This window comes from Annulohypoxylon truncatum (genome assembly GCF_022578515.1).
Source record: "Annulohypoxylon truncatum strain CBS 140777 unplaced genomic scaffold F4807scaffold_73, whole genome shotgun sequence".
In the NCBI taxonomy this organism is placed as follows: domain Eukaryota; kingdom Fungi; phylum Ascomycota; class Sordariomycetes; order Xylariales; family Hypoxylaceae; genus Annulohypoxylon; species Annulohypoxylon truncatum.
In genome coordinates, this window is record NW_025953859.1 from 1,374 (window position 1) to 21,400 (window position 20,027).

A 20,027-nucleotide genomic window follows, 5' to 3' on the forward strand; every position below is an offset into this window, starting at 1 on the left:
ACCTTGCGCAATTGTCAAGAGTATTGACGGGAGCCAATTACGTGACAGCGTCCATTGTCGAATGAGGACAAGGGAGAGGATAGGGTCAGAACGGATACTGATGATTAACTTGTGCTGCGTATGGCAGCCCCCGTTTCTGCCGTTGCCCAACCTTGCCCTGTTCAACGTCGCTCGAATCTGACCGACTTGATCAACCCGACCAAAATCTAGACCGAGTGATGCATTCCTCCGAGAATAGTCGACGGTCACAGGCCCAGCGTTGGCGACCCGATTTAAACATCAACACATCCAATGCCGCAAACAGGGGTCGCGATTCTCTACCTGCAATGCCCTCCACACCCCCGACGAGGACGAAAACAAAACCGCCTGTATCCGGTCGAGCATCATACCGAGTGCCTCCTTCAACATCGACAACAGCCTCGCGCGATTCCGAGGAGTCTTTCCTGGATAATGGTTCTGACGAAATCAGAGGGAACGAGCCTGACCTACCTAATCTGCCCAGGGGGAGAAATGCGAGAGACTCCCACGATCTATCCTTTCCCTCCCGCCAATTCACCCGAGACTCTCTCGTTACCAATATGCTGTCATCTCTCGATCAATTCTCTCTGGGTCAAATCCATACGCCTACAACCAACCTGTTCGACGACGATCCCCTCGGCCTACCAAGACGAGACGACTATTCGAAGTCTATGACGAGCACTACTCGCCCGGGACGCATGTGGAGCAACAGTCTTAGCCACGGTCACGGATATTCTTACAGTTCTGACTTCGACGGTACTGATGACGGAGCGAGCCGGGCGTCAGACCAATATTCCAGGGGACGACGCAGTAATAGCAGCTCGGGGTTCCAATCAAGCCTAGGCCGGATCAACAGCTTACGAGAGCGGAGTCACCCTGGTACATCCGGAGGGCGAGTGCTACATTCGAGAGGAGGCAAGACTAGCAAGAGCAGCAGTACTAATAGTATCGATGCCGGCTACGCGCAAGTTCTTACCACGCAACGATGGGCCCATGGTATTGGTGGTAGGTCGTCAAGTTTTGACTATGGACAAAGGCCCTCTCTCAGTTCTCCTAATGCTTGGAAGACTGAATTTTCTAACACGTTTCTCGTTGATGATTACGAAGCAGCTCCAACACCAACTATTCCTGTTGGACCTCGCCGTCCGAATATGCCTTCTAGTCCTGCCGCCCCACCGCCGATTCCTCCTCCAGAACCCGAATCGAAGACTCCTGATCGCAAGAATTCTGCTAGGTCGAGAAGCGGTACCGCGCGGACGACCCAGTCTAAGTACGCTCCGTCGTCGCGTGAGCCGCCTCCGCCGATGCCCTCAACCGAAATGGATTCTGCTCCCGCGCCGCATATCGGGTACGAGAAATCGAAAGAGGTCTTGCATGGAACTCAGGGCCAACCGCCACAGACAAAACCGGGTTTCTTCAGTAGAATATTCGGCTACAGGAATACTACTCCAACATCAGATGCTAAACCAACGCCGGTTGCATCGACTTCCGCAGATGCTGCTGAGCAAAGTGGAAACAGATTGCAAAATGTGGCGTCGCAGACTAAGGCCCAGTCCACTCCTCCGTCCAGGGATTCCCAATTTAGAGAATCCCAACGTTCAGCATCACAACCTCACGTGGTTCAGAAAAAGTCCTCATTCTTCAGGAGGAGAAAGAAGTCTGTGACTGAGCCACCAATGCCGCCTCCTCCGATCCCTCTTCCAAGAGAAGTGACCCAACTCAAGGAGCAATCAGCGCCTCAACGAGAGTCTAGTCCCGTCAGCAGCTTGCGTGAAATCATGAGTCCATACCTGCAAGGCATTACGACAAATATTCCCAGCGGCGGCCTCTTATCGCCAACGCAGGAGAATGCGCGTGCACGCGGTTATGAGTCTCAGGACGAGGACAGTTCTCGCAAGGTTCGAGGCTTTTCCCCAGATTATGAGCCGAGTCCGAATGCTACGATCCGAACCGTGAAATCCACGTCGGCCTTAAGGAATCAGGAATCTGCTCGAAGACGATCTCAGATGGACAGTTCGAGCAGGGACTTACCCGAGTTGCCTACCAAGAAGTTTATTGAGACTCGTGACACGACATTCTTCCACGATAGCAGCGACGAAGGAGAAAACCCGCGGGCCACTGGAAAGCAAAAGCAAAAGCCACCGCGAAGTAACAAATCTTCCCCGATGGTCAACGATTCCAGGGACAGGTTCGAGAGTATCCAGGAGCGTCCGGTAACTGGGATTGATAATGAGGAGTTGTCCAAGCGTGAACCATCACCGAAACTAGTACTCCAACATCACTCTACGTTTGAAGGGGGACGTCCTAAACCCGTCGAAGGCCGTGACGGACCTAGAAGGATGTCGACCTTTCCTAGTTCTCTCAACAAGTCCGACAATGGCTTGCCTAGCGTGAAGGTGGATAGCGCAGAAGGTAGCCCCAAGGTCGTCGGTTCTCCTCTAGATGAGCCTGAAGTCTCCGTGGGCGAGCCAACTGAAGATGATCGCCAAAAGGCTCAAAAGATCTTCGATGGAAATGAAGATTTCATTCAAAAAGAGAAGGCAGCTTCGTGGATGGGCGAGGAAGGGCTTGTAAGGCAACGAACATTGAGGGCGTACATGGAGCTTTACGATTTCACGGACCAGAGCGTTCTCACTGCCTTGCGACAGATATGCAGTCGTCTCATCCTGCGCGCAGAGACGCAGCAAGTTGACCGGATCTTGGTCGCATTCTCTACACGGTGGTGTGATTGTAACCCGAACCACGGCTTCAAGACCATGGGTAAGTAACCTGAATTATAGGATGATATATCATCGCTAACAAGTGGTAGATGTCATTCATACAATGTGCTACTCGATCATGCTCCTGAATACAGATCTCCATCTTGCAGACATCGACCAGAAGATGACAAAAAGCCAATTCGTCAAGAACACCATGACAACTATCAAGCATGCGCTGGTTGATTCTGCTCCTGAAGCTTTCGATCGTGCCAGTGTCTTGCCTGGGAAAAACAGCCTACTCAGTCCTTCTGAGTCAGAAACGGTTATGTCTTATGAACCAGAGCCGGAGATGAAACTCAGCTGGAGGACGTCATTCAAACCGATACCGTTACCACTACCGCGATCAGACTCATCGATGGGTAATTACTCGGATGGTCCGGTGGACACCTGTGGTCCGCTTGTGAAAACACCTTTTGAAGGCACTATGAAGGCCTGGATGCAGCAGATGGAACAAGTATTGAAGGAAATCTACTCCTCAATCCGTGATGAGAAGCTTCCTCTCTTTGGTGCTGAGCCAAGTCAGCCGCCGAGTCAGACACAAAGTACGCTCTCAGTCATGGGGGTGCTTAAGCGCAGTCCTAGTGTCTTATCGAAGGCACCCTCTGAAGGCCAAATTCCCGCCCGTGGCAGAATCAACGAACCAGTTCGTCCTCCTCCTGGAAGTAGATGGAATTCGAAGAGTCGATCGAGACCAAGATTTCCTGGCAATGGGATGTCCTCGAGTCGTACTAGCTTCGACGATGGTAATTCGGTATGGAGTCCCACTACCTCGTCTGCCACGTGGAGTCGTTACTCGTTGGGTAGGACCCAAACTTCGATGTCGGTGGACTCTTTCGGCTCATACCCTCACGGCGACTACCAGCAGTCTATCGGTTTCGCCAATGCGTTGAGCCAAGCAATAATCCGTGAAGACGTGCCTCCTGGTACCAGTGGGCAGTCCATCATGAGCGACGACTTTCAGGCTAACCAACTACTCGAAGATGAAACCCTGGAGCTCGCAGGTCCGCCTTGGGTCAAGGAAGGCATCGTCATCCATAAGCATCATCTTGATGGCATAGATAAGAAGGCCAAAGATCGTAACTGGACCGAGGTATTTGCTGTTGTTCAGAAGGGAACCATGAGCCTCTTCTCATTCTCGAGCAAATCGATGCGCCAGAAGTCCCGCGGTGGACGTAAGCCTCCCCCAGGTGCCGTCGTTGGTGGCGGAAATTGGCAGGAAAATGCTACTAGCGTCGGGACTTTCTCGCTACGACAGACCCTCGCTTCCGCCCTCCCTGCGCCTGGTTATTCTCGAAGTCGTCCGCATGTTTGGGCTCTCAGTCTGCCCACCGGTGCCGTGCACCTCTTCCAAGTGGGAACCCCTGATATAAGCAATGAGTTCGTGCTTGCCGTCAATTACTGGAGTGCTCGATTGAGCACGCACCCGCTCGTTGGCGGGGTTAGCAATATAGAATATGGCTGGAGCGACGCTATCATTAATAATGCTCTGGTCACAGCCATCAACGACCCTCCTCCACCTCCACGCCCAGGCAGTGCCGCAGCAGGCCGCTCGAGTATGCATAGCCGTCAAGGTAGTCTGCAAAGCAGCATTCGCTCGTCTTTCGAGGTCGGCGGCAGCTCACGAACCAAACTACCGGGCGATCGAATTCATATTGCAGAATGGACGCCGCCAGCGCAGTCGCTGCGGCCCAGCAACGCGTCCGAGGCCGAGCAACTGGAGACGCTTGAAGCCTACGTCAAGTCTATAGAGGAAGACTTGAAGAAGCACAACCAGCTCCGGTCACCGATGCTCCTAGCATTCACCCCTCGCGGTCATAACTCGACAAAGGCTATGGCGAACTGGGAGCGGAAGTCTAGTTACCTACTGCGCGAGAACGTCAAGTTTAGTACATATGTCGACTGCCTGCAGATTGCTAAGACCAAGAGGGCTGAGATCTACGCCGAGCGTGAAAACGCCAGGCGCGCGGCGCGAGGTGAAGACCTAGATGAAGATGAGGGCGAGCACGATGCGGAGGCGGATGTGACGATCCAGGTCGACGAGGAATGAAAACTTTATTATCCGTATCAAGAATACGAGGGGCAGGCCACAGCCTCACTTTTCGTCATTATTAATTCCTTTAGTATTTAGATAGACGGACTTCGACACCGACGAGTCGAGGTCGCATGTCATTAGTGGCACGGACGGGTGGGTTTACTTTGTTTTATTTTGTTTTTAACCTACAGTATATGCGAATATCCGGGGTATAAGCTCGATACCCATAGCCCGGCGTACCCTCGGCTCTGTCTATTCATACCGGTGTAGATATCGCGCTTATGAGTTTCGCAGCTAGGTAGCTTAGCTATTTCGGGGCACTTGCTCCTTGTGAATATTGATTGATTGAACGATTAAATGCGGATTCGACATTGTGAAGACGATGCTCTAGTTCATTAACAAGAAATAATCAGATTAATCAATCCAGCGTATCAACTGTCACACGGCAATTAGGCAATCCATCTATATAGGGATTAGCCCTTGATTACATCAACTGAGCTTGGGTATATCTAGCACTAGATTCTATAGGAGCAACGCTCCCCTTTACTTCATAGATCATCCCGCTCATTATACTAGAGATCCGGCACCCACAGACTGTGTGACATTAACAAATAACATGTTGCTTTCTAGTATATACTACGTACCTGGAGTAGACCAGGTCGGTATATATGGCAAAGTGTTTATAAGAGCTTACATTTGTGATTATACTAGAGCTGAGATGAATGTTCCCCCTTCTACGTCCTTACTGTAAACTACCTAGGTACCCAACGTTGTAAAAGCTCATCATACCTATCAAACAGCAGCGTCTGTTACTTGTCCCAAACCGTCTAAACAAATGTGAATAATTTAAAAAAGTTTCAAAACCTGTTACACCTCGAGTTAAGTACCTAGGGTAGGGAAAGTAATCAGAAAAGGGAGTTTTATGAATGCAAGCTGGTTCTACTTTCAACATGCTCAGCATTTCGGTGGGAGATGGGGGGGAAGGAGACGGGTCTCAACTGAACCATGTAAAACTACCTAGGTAGGTAGTCAGGCTAGTTCAGCTAGAGACGTTCAACTGCCTACCTATTTGTCAAACCACTCATAACCGCCTGGCCCTACTTACCCTCGCTGTTAAGAAAGTCGCGCACTTACGGATGCTGGAACCAGGTGCCTGAAGTCACGAAGAGGGACTACCACAGGTTCTGCCACCAGGTGAGAGGCTTGAGCGAGGTTCCATTTTGCGCTTGCTGCCGGGCGTGCGCCGCGCGCCCGTTGGGCTGGTTGTAGGGTACGTACTGCACGTCTTCCGCTTGGTAGGTGTACGTACTGCGGCTACTGGGCATGGCGGCCGAGCGCGTGGTGGTGGGGGTTTGCGCGACGTGGGCCGTGGCGGGGGGCAGGCTCGGGACGCTGGGAACGTTGGAGTTTCTGCTGCCGGGGTCGGTGCTGGCTCCCTCTCCGATAGCGCCGGGGGTCGGGCCGGGGAGGTGCTCGGACAGGTCTGGATACGGGGCATACGGGTTGGGTTTAACAATGAGGAAGTGGTTGAAGATGCCCTTCAGGAGGCTACAGACGAGAGCCGCGGCCAGCACGAACAAGGGTAAGACGAAGGGCCCGAGGGCGGGGTACTCGTCCGCAATGCGTCCTTGGAGGTACTCGAGGAAATTCAAGTAATGGAAGAACCTGTTAATGATTTCCATGGCTGCAGATTTTCTTTTCGGTGAGCTTTTGGGTAGAGCTTATCAAAATTCAAGACAGTTATTTATGAGTACTCAAGAACTATCTGTGTTAGTTTTGTGGGCAAGCAGACGGATCTCACGATTGGTGCAGGTTTGAGGCTGAGATTTCCAAAGGAGAGAGACTTGGAGATATTATATACTGATAGCTGTTAAACAACAGTGGGGACTTGTTGGAAGACAATCCCAATGTGAAGAAACACGACATCTTTGTTAGAGGCGATTCTCTTTTTATTGTACTTCGTCCAAAATGGGGATGGTCCGAGGAAACAAAGGGTTGTGAGAACTCCTTTGGAATCTACGTAGGTAGATATATGCAAATATCCATAGGTATAATATTCCTTACACATGGCTCGATGTGAATCGGTAAGTGCTTAGGGGGGCATTCACATCGTCATCAAAGATATACTACAGTCCTGTTTAGTCATAGATGCATTTTAAGGCTCAGGAACACTTCATTTAATTCAGCAATCTAGCACACACTATGTCCTCTATCCTTCATATACCTCTATAGAAGCCTACTCGAGAGGTAGGATAGTGTACGTAATGCAAGAGGCCAGTTATGAATGATAGATCTCCTTAAGCCGGTCTCCATTCAGTAGGACGCCCCAAGTTTACTTTGTTTCTGTTGCCGAGCTCTCTTTCGACGTTCCACGAGCATCTTCTCTATCTCCCGCGAAACTATGTCTTCCTTTATGGTACCCTCTATCAACACCGTAGACATGACGTTCTTCGCCAGCGTCTGTACGTCACGTGCGTTTCCCCAGAAAGGTAGCGAAGCCAGTTCCGCAAATAACTGATCGATCTTCTCCCATTGCGCCATCTGCAGTAGTTCGAATACCAACCGTGGCTTGATGGAATCGAAAAGCAGTCCATGACACTCGCGGGGAGTCAGGTTCTTGAAGTCGATAGTCTCTGGAAAACGGCTGTTGAGACCGGGGTTGGTTGCTAGTAACTTATTCATGTCCCATTCATAGCCTGCTAAGATGACGACGAGTTTGTTGTGGAACTTTTCTTGCGTCAGGATGTCGACTATCTCGCCTACTGCCTCTGAGGCGTAGGAGCTCTTATAGCCGGATACGAGTCGATAGGCTTCGTCGATGAATAGGACCTTGCCAAGTGCTTCCTCGAAGACCTTTCGCGTCTGAGGCCCAGTTTGACCTACGTACTGTCCAATCAGATCCGATACGGAACACTCGATTATCTCAGTCGTCGCGAGGAAACCGAGATCGTAAAATACCTTGCCCATCTTTCTGGCGGTTGTACTTTTACCGGTTCCCGGGGGACCGCGGAAGATGAAGTTGAAGGGGATAAAATCTTTAGGATCGCCGAGATCAATTGCCTTAGCGTTCCTCACAATCTTCTGGTAGCTTTCGAGTTTCTCTACGAGAGACTGACTACCAACCATACCACCGAATAAATTCTTAATATTGACCCCTGCGCGATCGATTCGGTCGAAATTCTCATCCATATCACTGGGCTCGAGTGTCTGTAACGATTCTTCACTAGGGCATCCAAGATCGGCAAGCCGCGCGTGCTGGCGTTCCTTCGCTTGGGTCAAAAGAATTTCGATCTCCCCCGCGTTTGCGAACACCGCGGAGTTTCGCGCGCGCTCTAGCACGTCCATGGCAACCTGCTTTGCGTCATCAGTAGCCTTCAAGCCCTCTTCGGCGAGTTTCAACTCGAGTATCTCGCGAAGCTCCTCCTTGGTATAGTCCTCGAACTCGAATGCCGACGACACCGGAAATCTGCGAGCTAGGCCTGGATTGGTGTTGCGAAACATCTCCTGCATCTGCTCGCGGTATCCTAGCAAGAGAACACAGCGGTCCTCGTTGTCAGCACCCTGAACCTCGCCGACAAGGGTATCAATCACGCCTGCTCTGTAGGTATCTACCTCCTCACGATGGCCGCTATTTCCCAGCATGTATGCTTCGTCAATGACAAGAACTTTGCCCCTCGCTTCTTGTAGAATCTTCTTCGTGCGGGTTTCTGACTCGCCTAGATAAGAGCCGATGAAATCAGCTGGTGTCTTTACGACGATCTCGGAGCTGGATAAGAAGCCTGCATCTGCAAATATCTTTGCGTAGAGTCTAGCAACGGTCGTCTTTCCCGTGCCTGGGTTGCCTAGAAATATTCGGTTGAGAGAAGTTTTGACTGGGGGTAGTTCTGCGAGCTCCCGATTGTAGTTCCATTGTAGTTGAAGTATCAACGACTTGACCGCGGTCTTCACGGATTTCAGGCCTACCATAGCCTCGAGCTTCTTCCAAGCTTCATGATGTTCTAAGGTTTGCGACGGAGGACGACCGAGTAAGTCTTCTTGAGTGAGGACACGAGTTTCGACATTCCCGCAAGTCTCGCTTTCCTCTAGTAGTCGAATGTATTGGCGCTTAATGATCCCGAGAATGACGTTCTCGATTAAACAAGCATTTCCAAACCCATGGGTTCCTCGATTCTTAGCCATCCGATTGACGAGGACTTTAGTTGGTACACCGTTAATAGCAAAACCTTCAAACGTAACAGTGCCATTGAACTTCTTAGACAGTTCTTTCACAAATAGGTGGTACAGCTCATATTCGGTAAAGTCCTGAAGGTGGATCGTCTGACGCGGGATGCTGTCGCGTCTTTTCTTGTCTTTAGTTATGTCTTGCAAGTCTTGGTTAGACCTGCAAACGAAGACCAAAACACTCCCCTGACCTTTCTCTATCCCATGATAGTAGTCGTACGTGTCACTGGAACTGGGGGAGCTGGTCCTGTTAGACCGAGGGCCTTGTCCAAAACGTGGTATGGGGGGCCCTCGAGGCGCGCGGCATACTTTGAAGTCGAGAAGGAATTGGACATAGTGATTGGCAATTGTCTTCTTGCCTATTCCCGGGTTTCCTTGAAACATGATGGTAAGCTCATCGGGTAAAGGAATCACCCCCTTCGTAGCGTTCGCGAGTGTAATCCTGAAAGCAATTTCCACGAGGCGAAGCTTCGCCTCTTCAAGGCCTAGCATTTGCATAATAGAGTCCAGGCCCCGACTCCCCACGTCATAAGTTCTCTTGATTCGTTCCCAGGTTTCCTCGGCCTTGGAATGTGGAACGGGGAATGGCGATGGTAGCAGAGTGATGTCTTCCGCATCCGCCTCGTCGGATAAGGTTGCTAACATGATCTCGGAATTGCATTCATCGTCGTCTGAAACCGAGGATTCCGTCTCTAGATGAGATTTGTCCGAGAGGGCCTTGGTAGGGCCGGGTATCTCATTGTCGGAAGACATGATCACTGCAAAACTCGTCAATTCCCAGAACGTCTCTAGATATATGAATGTAGGAGACGAAGAATATGATATAGCGGTTCTTAGCTCTTCTAAAAAATGTGGGATTCTTCTCTACTACAGAGGTCGATCTGCAGGTGGTATATGGGGTGTTCTGGCGTGAATAAATTCTGCTGACAGTCTATGATGTCTGGAAGGGGTTCTTTTGGCGAGGATATTTTTTTCATTGCTTATCAGTCAGTGTATATGAATTGCTGGGCACGTACCTGTAGGTGGATTTGGATGGGAGTGGTCGGTGTTTATACAAGGTGGATGAGGAAATTACCGCTGCACTAAACACAGCAAGAGTAGCGTTGGTGTTGTACAAACCAGCGGGAGCGCTGTCGGAAGACAAGGAAGACCCGTTTTTGTTTCGTCGTTTACATGGACGTCGCATATTTGACAGATGTCGAATAAAGATGAAGTTAGCCCTTGCACCTGTAGGAGGATATATGGACAAAACACTACTGGTACTCCAAGCACTCGCCTAGAATACCGTCCCATAATAGAAAATTAATGAAATCTGCCCACCACTAGGAAGCCAATTCCTATGTGACTTATGGATTGGTGAAAGTATCTAGGGGTATCTTGAGAGTTCATAACCTTGTACAGCCACAAGATAGTAGAAATAGTAGGACACCATAACCTCCAGGAATAACCCTCTTCCCATAAACGCCCTACACGACCTGCTAGGTAAAATACACCTGCCCTATTCCCTACTCCTGTACTTCGACAAGCTCCGTACACATACTTAGAAACCGATCCCGATACTCCTTGCTGTCGGCAGTGATACTCATAGGTCCTCGATTATCGATAAGATTGTAGCCCCTGACCAATCCGGTCATTGCCTTCGCGTGGACTGTGTGCTTTGCCCAGAAGAAATCCAGTATAGCCGCTCTATAGACCTCTTTGCCATTACTTGACTCCACTCCCGTGCGCCAGCTTGGTGGATTGGGAGGGGTAAAGGGGGGCTGAGCGGGAGGATTATGTTCGTCGCCGGCCTGTCCTGTCTGCGGTGGCGATGGCGATGGGAATCCCGCCTCCGGCGAGTGCATGGCGGAGATCCGGACAAGAAAGAGCGAATAGTCGACGGCATTGGAATTAGCAAGGAGCATAGTGTCATTTTCAAGCTGGCGCTTGAATTGAGTGGCTTGCGCCTCTGAGAGCCGAATCTTGTCGTGGAATTCGTCGGCAAGCTTCGACTTGGTCGCCTCGGTAGCCAAGAGCCCTCCAGCAATGTCTCTCTCGGGGAAGAAATATGAGGTGGGCTTGAGATCCCAGGCTTCCCATTTCGGGTTCGAATTTCCTTGAGCTTCTTGGGGTTTGCCATATTGGATGTTCTCCATGATGATGTGATGGCTCGGCGCGAGGCCTAACATGACGCCGATGCTCTGGTGGGTACTCTCAAGGAAGTCGGTGATGCGCACCAATAGGCTGGAACGGTTGGCACGAACATGATCGGCATAGGGCAATAACATATCGTTCTTGAAGAAGTCGTGCTCGAAATGCCTGGGGATAGACTTCACTAGAAAGCGGTTATCGCTGGTATGGAAGAATGTGGAACCGCTGTAACCCATATCGCCCAGAGGGACAAGGGCTCTCTTGTCCTTCTTATTCTTGAGCTTCTGTTTGTTGATGTCGAAGCTTTCCCTGTAATCATCTTCCTTGATCTGCCAAACACCACGCAGCGCCTTGAATAGATCCGGCCGTACCGGTCGAAAGGTCAACCAGTAGATATAAAAGAAACGAAGGATTCGTTTTAGGCATGAGGCTTTGCGAGCGGGCTCGCCGTCTTCCTTGCTGGTTAGGATAGCATAGACTATGGAGCGCGCAACCAATATGTCGCGCCGAGACATGCTGAAATTGACCCCTCTCCCACCGAATGTGAATGAGAGGAAGTTGAAGAAGAACGGAATAATTGCAAGAAGTTACAGGTAGAAGGTAAAAGTCCTGCGTACCTGCATAAGAGGCGTGTACCTGGAAGAAATGCTCCGAGTGACACAAACGGAGAATGACGTCACCATTAATAAACATGTCATCGACTTTATGAAATAACTCATGGGATAACTTATGAAGAAACTCAATTGTTTTTTTATTCCATATTATGGAATATTAAAACTCCCCAACTCCTACCCAGTTAACAGACCTAGATAATCTATCCTCATCATTTTTTCCTAAGTCGAGGTCGTGGTTCGAAATACGCCACAAATACAAATGGCGATCACGGGGTTTTCCGCGTCAATCGTCGCGCGCCGTCGTCGACCATCGCCCTAGCGTAGTATCGGTGGAGCAACTCGACGAAGAAAGGAGCCGGCTTCTTCCCTGTGGGCTCCGCGCTATTGAAGAAGACTGTCTTTAATCCAACGTCAACCGTGCCGGCTTGCCTGTTCAGCTTCGCGCTTATAACAAACAGCCCATCTACTTCGCGGGGCCCGGGCTCGAGTGGCGACCCGCCGCCTCTTAACGTCACCGAGTTGCGCGTCCTCTCTACCACCTCGAAATGGTCCGAGAACCGCGTTCCTAGCTCATACTTGGAAGACGCCAACTGCTGCTCGTCAAATAGTTGATTTTCCGTCTTGGGTCCTTTGTTGGTGATGGACATAATTGCCCGCTGAGGTGCGTATGCTGAGGAAGGCTATTAGCCTAGCTGCCTTTACGTTTCGTTTATTTGGTGTCGGAACCTACCATACCCAGCCCACGCGCCGCGACAGAATTCCATTGTCAGCGCCTCTTCATTTTCTCGGAGCTCCGGTCGGACATCTGATAAAGGTATGCTTTTCCAACATACGTCTTGTATTGACGGATTACGATGACGATTGAACCTTTTGAAGCTCCTGCTGGACCATAGCTCGTCGTCTGCCGATAATGGAGTCGTAAGATTGGTCGTCGCAGTCAAGTAACCGGCACCTCCAGCTGCAACTGCCAGCGCCGTACCGAGAGTCTTGCGAATCAAACCCATGGTGTACCACTAAAGCGCCTATAATAGATTATAGAATTCGAAATAGAGCGTATAGGATTATGGATCGCCAACGAAGTCAAATATGCTCAAGTTGGGAATTGCTCGGAGCTTGGAATATGTTTTGAGCCGAGAGGGAACCCCTGCATGGATAGCGAAGCTCTGCATAGCGAATCATGCAATGAGACGCTAGATCAGCGGGATGCTGATGCTTACCAGCCCCGCGCTCTCGGCCATCTTGTCACCATCTCGTAAAGCCGAAAAATCATTCACCATTAAAGTCACGGCAACTTCTCTTTCTAATTACATACTCTTGTTCTCCTAGATAGATTTATTTGTTCTGGCACACGATAGCTCGGCAGGTAACTGTACCCTTTATCTCCTATATGTCTCCAGCATCAGTTTAAGGTGTAATGCAATTATAAGCACCGCTTGCACAATGTTACTTGACCATATAGCAAGCGGTCACTAGTAAAATGGTATTCAGGTAGGTCCTCGCCGCAGATGGAATCAAGTTTCTAGTTGGAGTTAAAATAAACTAATGGATACTGTAAGCGGGCGGCGCAGAAGCTGCCTGGGCCTATCTCCCATGCAACGACATCGCAATTTAGATCTTGGATATGAAGGTGCCGAGATCTGTGCCAACAGTGCGTGGACTCCCAACGATTTAACCTCACATACGAAGGCTACATGGGAGAGCTGCTCTATAAGGTGCCACTGATTAAGTAATATGCCCAGTGGTGCCCTAGCTCACAGTTGATATTTTCTTGCTATAAACTTGAAAGCCAGTGTACGAATGTCGAAAAGGCGCTTAATGGTCACTTATTGAATCATCACCTATCCTCCCTCCTTGTATTGGCCACATGCAATTCACTTGCATTCATTTATTCATTTCATCTCTTTGGCATTCACTCATAATTAGGCAATTAGTCATAGGTACCACTCCCGCAAATTGGAATATTTACAGCTTCCGTAAAGGTTAATATTTGGATGTTTTTAACCCCTTTTTCGAAGTAAAGCCCTGTGGTTGGATGTACCTAAGGTCTTCAACCAATCAATTTACCGAAAATTGCAAGGTCTGTAGGTAGACATGATCGCCCCTTTCCTAGAAAAGTTAATCTCATCCCGTTTTAGGTCAATCAAGGGTAGTCTTTAGCCCCTTTTTGACCCACTGGTTTCACGCACTTGATTGATTCCATGAGATCCAGTCTGGTCGTTCTCTGCATTTCCAATGGTTCATCATTAAGAATTGCCGCTCAAGCTTAAATGAAATATTCTCAGAAAAGGAGTTTCGGCCTCTTCCGTAATATCAACTTTGGTGGTTCTTTGCTTACATATTACATAACTTGAACACAATTGCTAGCAACAAGGAATACGCCAAGTTCGGACGGATGGGACGACTTAGGGCGAATAGCCGAGGTTATGAAGATGTTATGAACTACACAATGCTTATCTTCAACCATACCTAACAGGCAGATTCTAACGATTCTCTGCTGTGTAGAAGTAGAACTCGTAGGGTAAAAGACGAGTTAAGTATAGGTAAGCATGTCGAAAAGAATGACTTTGAGGAGACAGGTTTTGAGCTCAAAACAGTGATGTCCAATTTTAACTATGAGTGACCGTCCATTGCTTTTCCACCGAAATGGTGTGCCTGGGAACCTCAGACGGAGCTGTTAGATTCTTCTCAGATCCGGATTCGTCGCCGGTCGTCGTCACCGCAGACTCGTACTTCATCTCGTTGCCCTTCGGGTTGTAATCGTCCATCTCCCAAGTCGTGAGATTCAAGGTGTCATTTGCAGTAGCCCCACCCTTGCTTCTCTGACCCGAGCCCTTGTTTCGACCCCCTGATGCTGATGCTCCGATGGTTTGCACATCTGAATATTCTTGCAATTTCGAGGCGCCGCGTGTTCGCTCTCTGTATCTGGTGTATAAAGGTCGAAGCATGGGGATGCTAACGCAGAGAATGGCGAGGTTCGGCTCCAGAATGAAGAGGAAAACTGTCGTAGGCATTGTGCCTGTGATGTTCGTGGTAAGATCAACTGTGGAGATGTAGATTAATCTGAAAACGGCGCAAATGACACATCTGGTGATATTGTCAGTAGGCAACGCCGCGAAATGAGAGCATGGTTCACCTTACGCAATGCCCAGCGCAAAACATGACATGATGCCGATCTTATCAGTCGTTCGCGTCTGTAAGGACCAGATAGTCTTCATTGGTAGAGCCATAATGACTATATCGCCGACTGCGTTTGTCGCGATCAAGGACTGGATCATCGGTATGTAGTCGCCACATTTACCAATGCCCGTCCACTGACCGGAGATGGGAGTGCAGAGGAAAATGCAGGCAGCGAGGTAAGAAATCATCCACGCCAGCACAAATCCTAAGCAAATCCATGCCGCACGCTGCATGGAGGGAGTGACGAAGACACGCAAGAAAAAACACAGCATGCTCGCTTTGACTGATGCGAGTAGTGTGACGTATATGATTTGCATACAAAATGTCAACTTGTATCATGTAAGTAAGCGTACCGGAAAAGGGGAGTTGTCGGATGGGTAGCACATACCTGGAGAATGAATGGAATATTGACCGCGACTAATCGTTCAAGAATTAGCATTTACTCTGGATGTTTTCAAAAGACGCAAGACTGGTGTTATTCAAACCAGAATTTACGTAAATCATGATACTAATCTCAGGTCTCGTGGACAAGAATATAACATTATTCTAGACTTACGCTCTGGGTATTGGATTAGGTCGTAGCCGTTTCCTACTGGAGCGACTATAGATATAGCTGATTAGCTTCTGTTGTTGAATTTCTGGCAGTCAAGTAACTTACAGAGGCCCTGACAGATCAACATCCCAACTCCCAATGGCTACCAATTTGTTAGGATATGGCTTCGTGAAGATAGTGGGTCCGAGAGAACAAACCGTCGCAAACAAAATCAGTCCGTCGTCCCATCCCAGGCCCGGCCCGTTAACTCGTGCGACTACTCTTAGCGTAATTGTGCCTAATACCAAAATGACGAAGATGACATTAATGATGAGCTCAGCTCTCACGAAGCCCTTGATGGGCATAAAGACCTCCGGAACCGCCATGTTGACTGTTGGAAACTCGACAACCCAAAAAGTGGTCGATTCTTTTTTACATCGAATAGTGGCTAGCAATCTTTATAAAAGTCATTCGAGGCCATGCAGAAAGTTGAAGGCTCCATCAAAAGGAATGCTACCTTACCAATAAAACTTGCGAAAACCCTAGTACAAGGCCTGACAACAACATGGATTGGCAACCGGGATAGTTTTCAAGTCCCGGGGGTAACATTAAATCTATGCTCCCATCGTGCTGGAATTACATAGTTATCATCAATATAGCATGTTCATTCCCCTTTCTAAGGGACTTTCCCTGGTAAATCTTAGGTAAGCCTAATATGCGCACGACACAGCGCACAGTCACCATTCAAGCCTCTGCTTGTATGCTACTTGGGAGGGCTTGATCCGTAGGTGCTTCGAAGCTGTATTCACTAGATCTTGGCTTTGCAAGCGTCCTGCCATCGAGCCTAGAGACGTAGTATATTTCTCGAACTCGCTATTAGTTCACCGTAAGCGAGCGTACTTAAGTTAGCCTGTACAATATATATGGGTAAGGGAGTTAACACCACCATACGATTCCACGGAACGCTAGCGCCTGGATGTCACGCACGCGAGTTTCCGGGGAACTAGGAGCCTCAAGATCCGCCTATAATAGATTACACTTGTCTAGGCATAGTATAAACTCTTGGGCAAATGCTCGATGGATGCGAGGCCGCTTGCGAATTCTACAATGTCTAGCGTCCAGACTCTGAAAAGGAGAACAACAAGCCAGGTTTATGTCCACTATTCTACGGAGACCTTCATGAAGCTATGCTAGATAGAGCGGGTCGCGAAATAGTGACGACTGCTCCACGTACAAGGAGAAGAAACATTCTAAGCTCATACAAGTTAATATCTCGTGGCAAAAGGTGACATCGAACGACGCCGCGCTATTTTCTCGCAACTAGCGAATGGGTCTATCTCTTGTTGTGCTAGCATGGTTCAAAGAAGCCTCAATTCACTTTACTACGTAGTAGAGGCTTGGGGCCGCAGGTAGCCCGTGGTGATCGTCGCCACTAGCTTATTGCTGCCACGGACAAATTTGCCGGTGCTTAGAGCCGAACTAATGAGAGATCCCCAGTTCCTGGATTAGTGCCCAAACTGCGACTAGTGCATACTCAGCCAGTCAGCCTAGAAGAAAAGCTGTGGATCCGCGACAGCCTGGATACATGCTATTATCTGGGTGGGACAGCCATTAGTATGCAATAGGCTAGTGAATAAAGCATTCGTCTCTACCCGATATTAGGAAGGGTTACGCCGTTTAATGAGCACTAATCCCGTCCCGCTCCCGTCACTCGGATTCTAGCTCCCGAGTTTCCCCTAACCACACGGCTAGCGACTCCGTGATACTCTCTCTTGCTTCAACTCAGATATCTATATATAATTAGACATACGCTTATACACTAGCTCTATCTCGATCCTAGAAATTTTCATCGTAATTTGTATTCAATCTATGGACGGCTCGTAATAAAAGATTGCCAGATGGTTTATTTTGGTGGACAGAGTGTCGCCCCTGTTCCAGAATTTGTGTCGAGATCGCTGTTGATAAATTCTGGAGTTGAACAAACATCTGACGGCCCCTTCCAGAACGAATGAAAGGGCCACAGTTACATCGATAATATATGCAGTATTATTCCATTTATTTGCCAGAGCCGAATTTTCTCTTGCACTAAGGATGTCATGATGCTTGGGCTCATCATCGAGATGACGTCTCTCTGAATATGATCCCAGGAGCAATCATTCACGCATTCTCCACTTAATAAAACAAATTCTTTCACTCCCTACTTTCCATCTGAGGGCATTCGAAGCCATTCCGTTCATTACCTACTTTGCGGTGGTCACTGACAGCTACACCTAAATGAGTTCCAATACCCGATGCAGCGCCTAGCTATATCCAGGCAGGGAGAGTAACATGGGGAGCACATCGTCGGATCGGTGCATGATTGTTGCTTTCTATGCTTGTGAAGAAAAAGCTTGGATCTTGACTAAGAGGTGTAGGCGGATGCTAATGAGATTGGCCACCCCGTAGCTTCGAAGTCAAATTAGTAGGATATAACGTGATCGGCGTTACTCATTGGATTGTTTAAATGCCCCCCTTTGCGTATTATCGTCGCACGCTTATGATTCTATGACGCGGTTTATGGACTTCGCCATTGAACCACCAGATTTTCGCATGTACCTAGTATCTCGACCATTAGCACTCAGTCATGTGCCTAAGTAGATACTTCATAAAGGCAGTTGAACCGTAATAGTAGTCTTCACCCTCGACTAACATTGAGCTTCTACTGGTTGATAGGTGGCGTTCGTTTTCGCCTTGGACTGGCGTAAGATAGCGGCGCGAAGACGTAAAGAAAAGCACCTCAGACTGTTTACTTTAATATTGTCAAGAGGCGGAACCAAGAAGCTAGGGAAGAACGACGTTGTTGCGCGAAGGGCTCTAACTAACCCCTTCCAGGGAACGCGGTATACATACATGAACCTTCCTTTGTCTATAGCTGAGGGCTAGCTGCCAACAGGGCGGCCTCGTACAGGCCGACTCCCGATACCTCTGACTACCAGCTCTCATGGAGGAAGCTTCTGACAGATATCATATCGATTTTTCGAGCCTAACCATCTCCCTGAGATTAAATTAACGGTATTATGGAATTGCCATTGGGTTAGTTTCTTATCAACATTGTTACGAACATGGATAGTCTAGGATCCAATATTATCTACGATAACAAGTGATTAGTACCTAGTCGTAGGCTTTTTCCTGGATGGAGCAAATGATGAAATTGCATCGGTTTCGCCGAGGAGACAACGCATGGGACATGGCCCAACATCGCCTTACACCTCCCGTTATCACTTCTGGGCAGAATATAGGTATGTAACGATGCGGACCTAGTAGACGTGGTAGCAGCCTGACTATTCCACGAGACCTAAGGCCGCCTTCCTAGTATTGGGGCTCACACCTTTTTGACTGGCATAAGACATTGACTCTGCTAATTATAATTCGTAGTTGTGTACGAGGATTTGCTAATAGACCTGACTTGACTGTGTTTAGCCAGTTTGGTCAATCATAACAGGTTGGCCAACGAAGTATTGTACCGGTTTGCAGATCAATGTCGTCTTGCTCCAGTCGAAGGGATATATCCTAAGTTCTTCTACGCTATCCTGGACTTGCCGTCGATACGTGAACCCCAAAGCACCGGCCTATTAACGGCCGAACCCGGAACCGAACGGTCTTCTGGTATCTCTTTTACTGATACTTATCTATACTTATCATAAATGTCACAGGGAGATTAGAGCATCCATCCTAGAAGGGAATAGCCCTCGATTAGCTCGGCTGTAGTTAAGTGAATATATCTAGCTCGCTATTCCTTAGGAGCAACACTTCCCTTTTCATGATAGATCATACCTTTCACTACTTATGTTAGGTAGAGACCCAACATCCACCAACTGTGTGCCATATATTATATAATACATATGTTCGTCTCTCACGATGAGTCGGCTCGTATGTGTATGAATGAGTGACGATGGTTTTAATATCAAATACCCTTTGATATTAATGGGCAATGGATTGTACGTAAGCATATCATACCTGATTCGGGTAGGTGTAGACAACCGACAGCTAAGGAGACGCTGTAGATCTCGTTGTATGCGCCTGAGCCAGGAAAGAGTGTTGGCTCCGGTATGACGACGCTTTTACGTGGTCGTATAGATGAACTATTAATGAATTAAATCGACCATTATCATATAATCTTAATATAATTTTAGTAGTACCTCCTGAAAAGCAACTAGGTCCCTACGTATTCTGTAGACAGCAAATAAAATATCGCTTAAAGGATTTTATCTGATATCTTATATGCCTCCGTAAAGTTGCAAAATCGATCCTGAATAGGTAATGCAGATCACAGTGGTTACATCCGCTACGACCAAAAAGGCATCACTTCAGCAATTTTCGGGAAGGTGAGGCGACTAGCTGAAGCAGTCATGCCCAACCATTCGCCGCTTTTCGGAAAAATGGATTGGTAATCGCTAATTATTTCGCACCATCGTTTCAAGATTCAAAGACGAACATACTACCAGAAACGTGGGAGTACGGGAGGCGGTCAATGTCGGATCCGAACTAGCACGAATATTGCTGCA

The 20,027-nt window shown here is 48.5% G+C and overlaps 7 protein-coding genes across 7 annotated transcripts; 1 reads left to right on the forward strand and 6 right to left on the reverse strand.

The window, feature by feature from the left end:
- Positions 1-218: 218 nt before the first annotated feature.
- Positions 219-4,824, forward strand: F4807DRAFT_454912 (uncharacterized protein; the record flags this gene model as incomplete). Its single annotated transcript, XM_048000646.1, has 2 exons — positions 219-2,778; positions 2,828-4,824. 2 exons carry the CDS (start codon positions 219-221, stop codon positions 4,822-4,824), a joined length of 4,557 nt encoding a protein of 1,518 aa, XP_047848614.1.
- A 1,157-nt stretch (positions 4,825-5,981) lies between these two features.
- F4807DRAFT_466012 (uncharacterized protein) lies at positions 5,982-6,491 on the reverse strand (the record flags this gene model as incomplete). Its single annotated transcript, XM_048002343.1, has 1 exon — positions 5,982-6,491. The coding sequence occupies one exon, from the start codon at positions 6,489-6,491 to the stop codon at positions 5,982-5,984; it is 510 nt and encodes a 169-aa protein (XP_047848615.1).
- A 618-nt stretch (positions 6,492-7,109) lies between these two features.
- F4807DRAFT_375405 (ATPases of the AAA+ class) lies at positions 7,110-10,288 on the reverse strand. The gene is made up of 2 exons (XM_047995727.1): positions 10,047-10,288; positions 7,110-9,788 (listed from the first exon to the last, which is right to left on the reverse strand). Exon 2 carries the CDS (start codon positions 9,781-9,783, stop codon positions 7,123-7,125), a length of 2,661 nt encoding a protein of 886 aa, XP_047848616.1. The 5' UTR covers positions 9,784-9,788; positions 10,047-10,288; the 3' UTR covers positions 7,110-7,122.
- F4807DRAFT_375411 (uncharacterized protein) lies at positions 10,042-10,429 on the reverse strand. The gene has a single exon (XM_047995729.1). It carries the CDS (start codon positions 10,321-10,323, stop codon positions 10,102-10,104), a length of 222 nt encoding a protein of 73 aa, XP_047848617.1. The 5' UTR covers positions 10,324-10,429; the 3' UTR covers positions 10,042-10,101.
- Positions 10,289-11,857, reverse strand: F4807DRAFT_375404 (SAICAR synthase-like protein). Its single transcript, XM_047995726.1, has one exon. The coding sequence runs from the start codon at positions 11,673-11,675 to the stop codon at positions 10,536-10,538; it is 1,140 nt and encodes a 379-aa protein (XP_047848618.1). The 5' UTR covers positions 11,676-11,857; the 3' UTR covers positions 10,289-10,535.
- Positions 11,858-13,047, reverse strand: F4807DRAFT_375409 (uncharacterized protein). Its single transcript, XM_047995728.1, has 2 exons — positions 12,505-13,047; positions 11,858-12,444 (listed from the first exon to the last, which is right to left on the reverse strand). Exons 1-2 carry the CDS (start codon positions 12,776-12,778, stop codon positions 12,041-12,043), a joined length of 678 nt encoding a protein of 225 aa, XP_047848619.1. The 5' UTR covers positions 12,779-13,047; the 3' UTR covers positions 11,858-12,040.
- Positions 13,048-14,372: 1,325 nt separating this feature from the next.
- On the reverse strand, positions 14,373-15,953 carry F4807DRAFT_448945 (uncharacterized protein; the record flags this gene model as incomplete). The annotated part of the gene is made up of 6 exons (XM_047999970.1): positions 15,702-15,953; positions 15,610-15,646; positions 15,508-15,552; positions 15,340-15,368; positions 14,913-15,280; positions 14,373-14,858 (listed from the first exon to the last, which is right to left on the reverse strand). Coding segments are annotated over exons 1-6 (1,121 nt in total), but the record flags the coding sequence as incomplete, so codon positions are not given.
- Positions 15,954-20,027: the final 4,074 nt, after the last annotated feature.

What these genes read in the sequence shown, in the direction of transcription:
- F4807DRAFT_375405 (XM_047995727.1), bottom strand. Translation starts at nt 9,783, where the DNA reads ATGTCTTCCGACAATGAGATACCCGGCCCTACCAAGGCCCTCTCGGAC.
- F4807DRAFT_375411 (XM_047995729.1), bottom strand. Translation starts at nt 10,323, where the DNA reads ATGGGACGGTATTCTAGGCGAGTGCTTGGAGTACCAGTAGTGTTTTGT.
- F4807DRAFT_375404 (XM_047995726.1), bottom strand. Translation starts at nt 11,675, where the DNA reads ATGTCTCGGCGCGACATATTGGTTGCGCGCTCCATAGTCTATGCTATC.
- F4807DRAFT_375409 (XM_047995728.1), bottom strand. Translation starts at nt 12,778, where the DNA reads ATGGGTTTGATTCGCAAGACTCTCGGTACGGCGCTGGCAGTTGCAGCT. An exon ending in CGGCGCGTGGGCTGGGTATG is followed by an intron (nt 12,445 to 12,504) that starts GTAGGTTCCGAC and finishes AGCCTTCCTCAG; the next exon opens with CATACGCACCTCAGCGGGCA.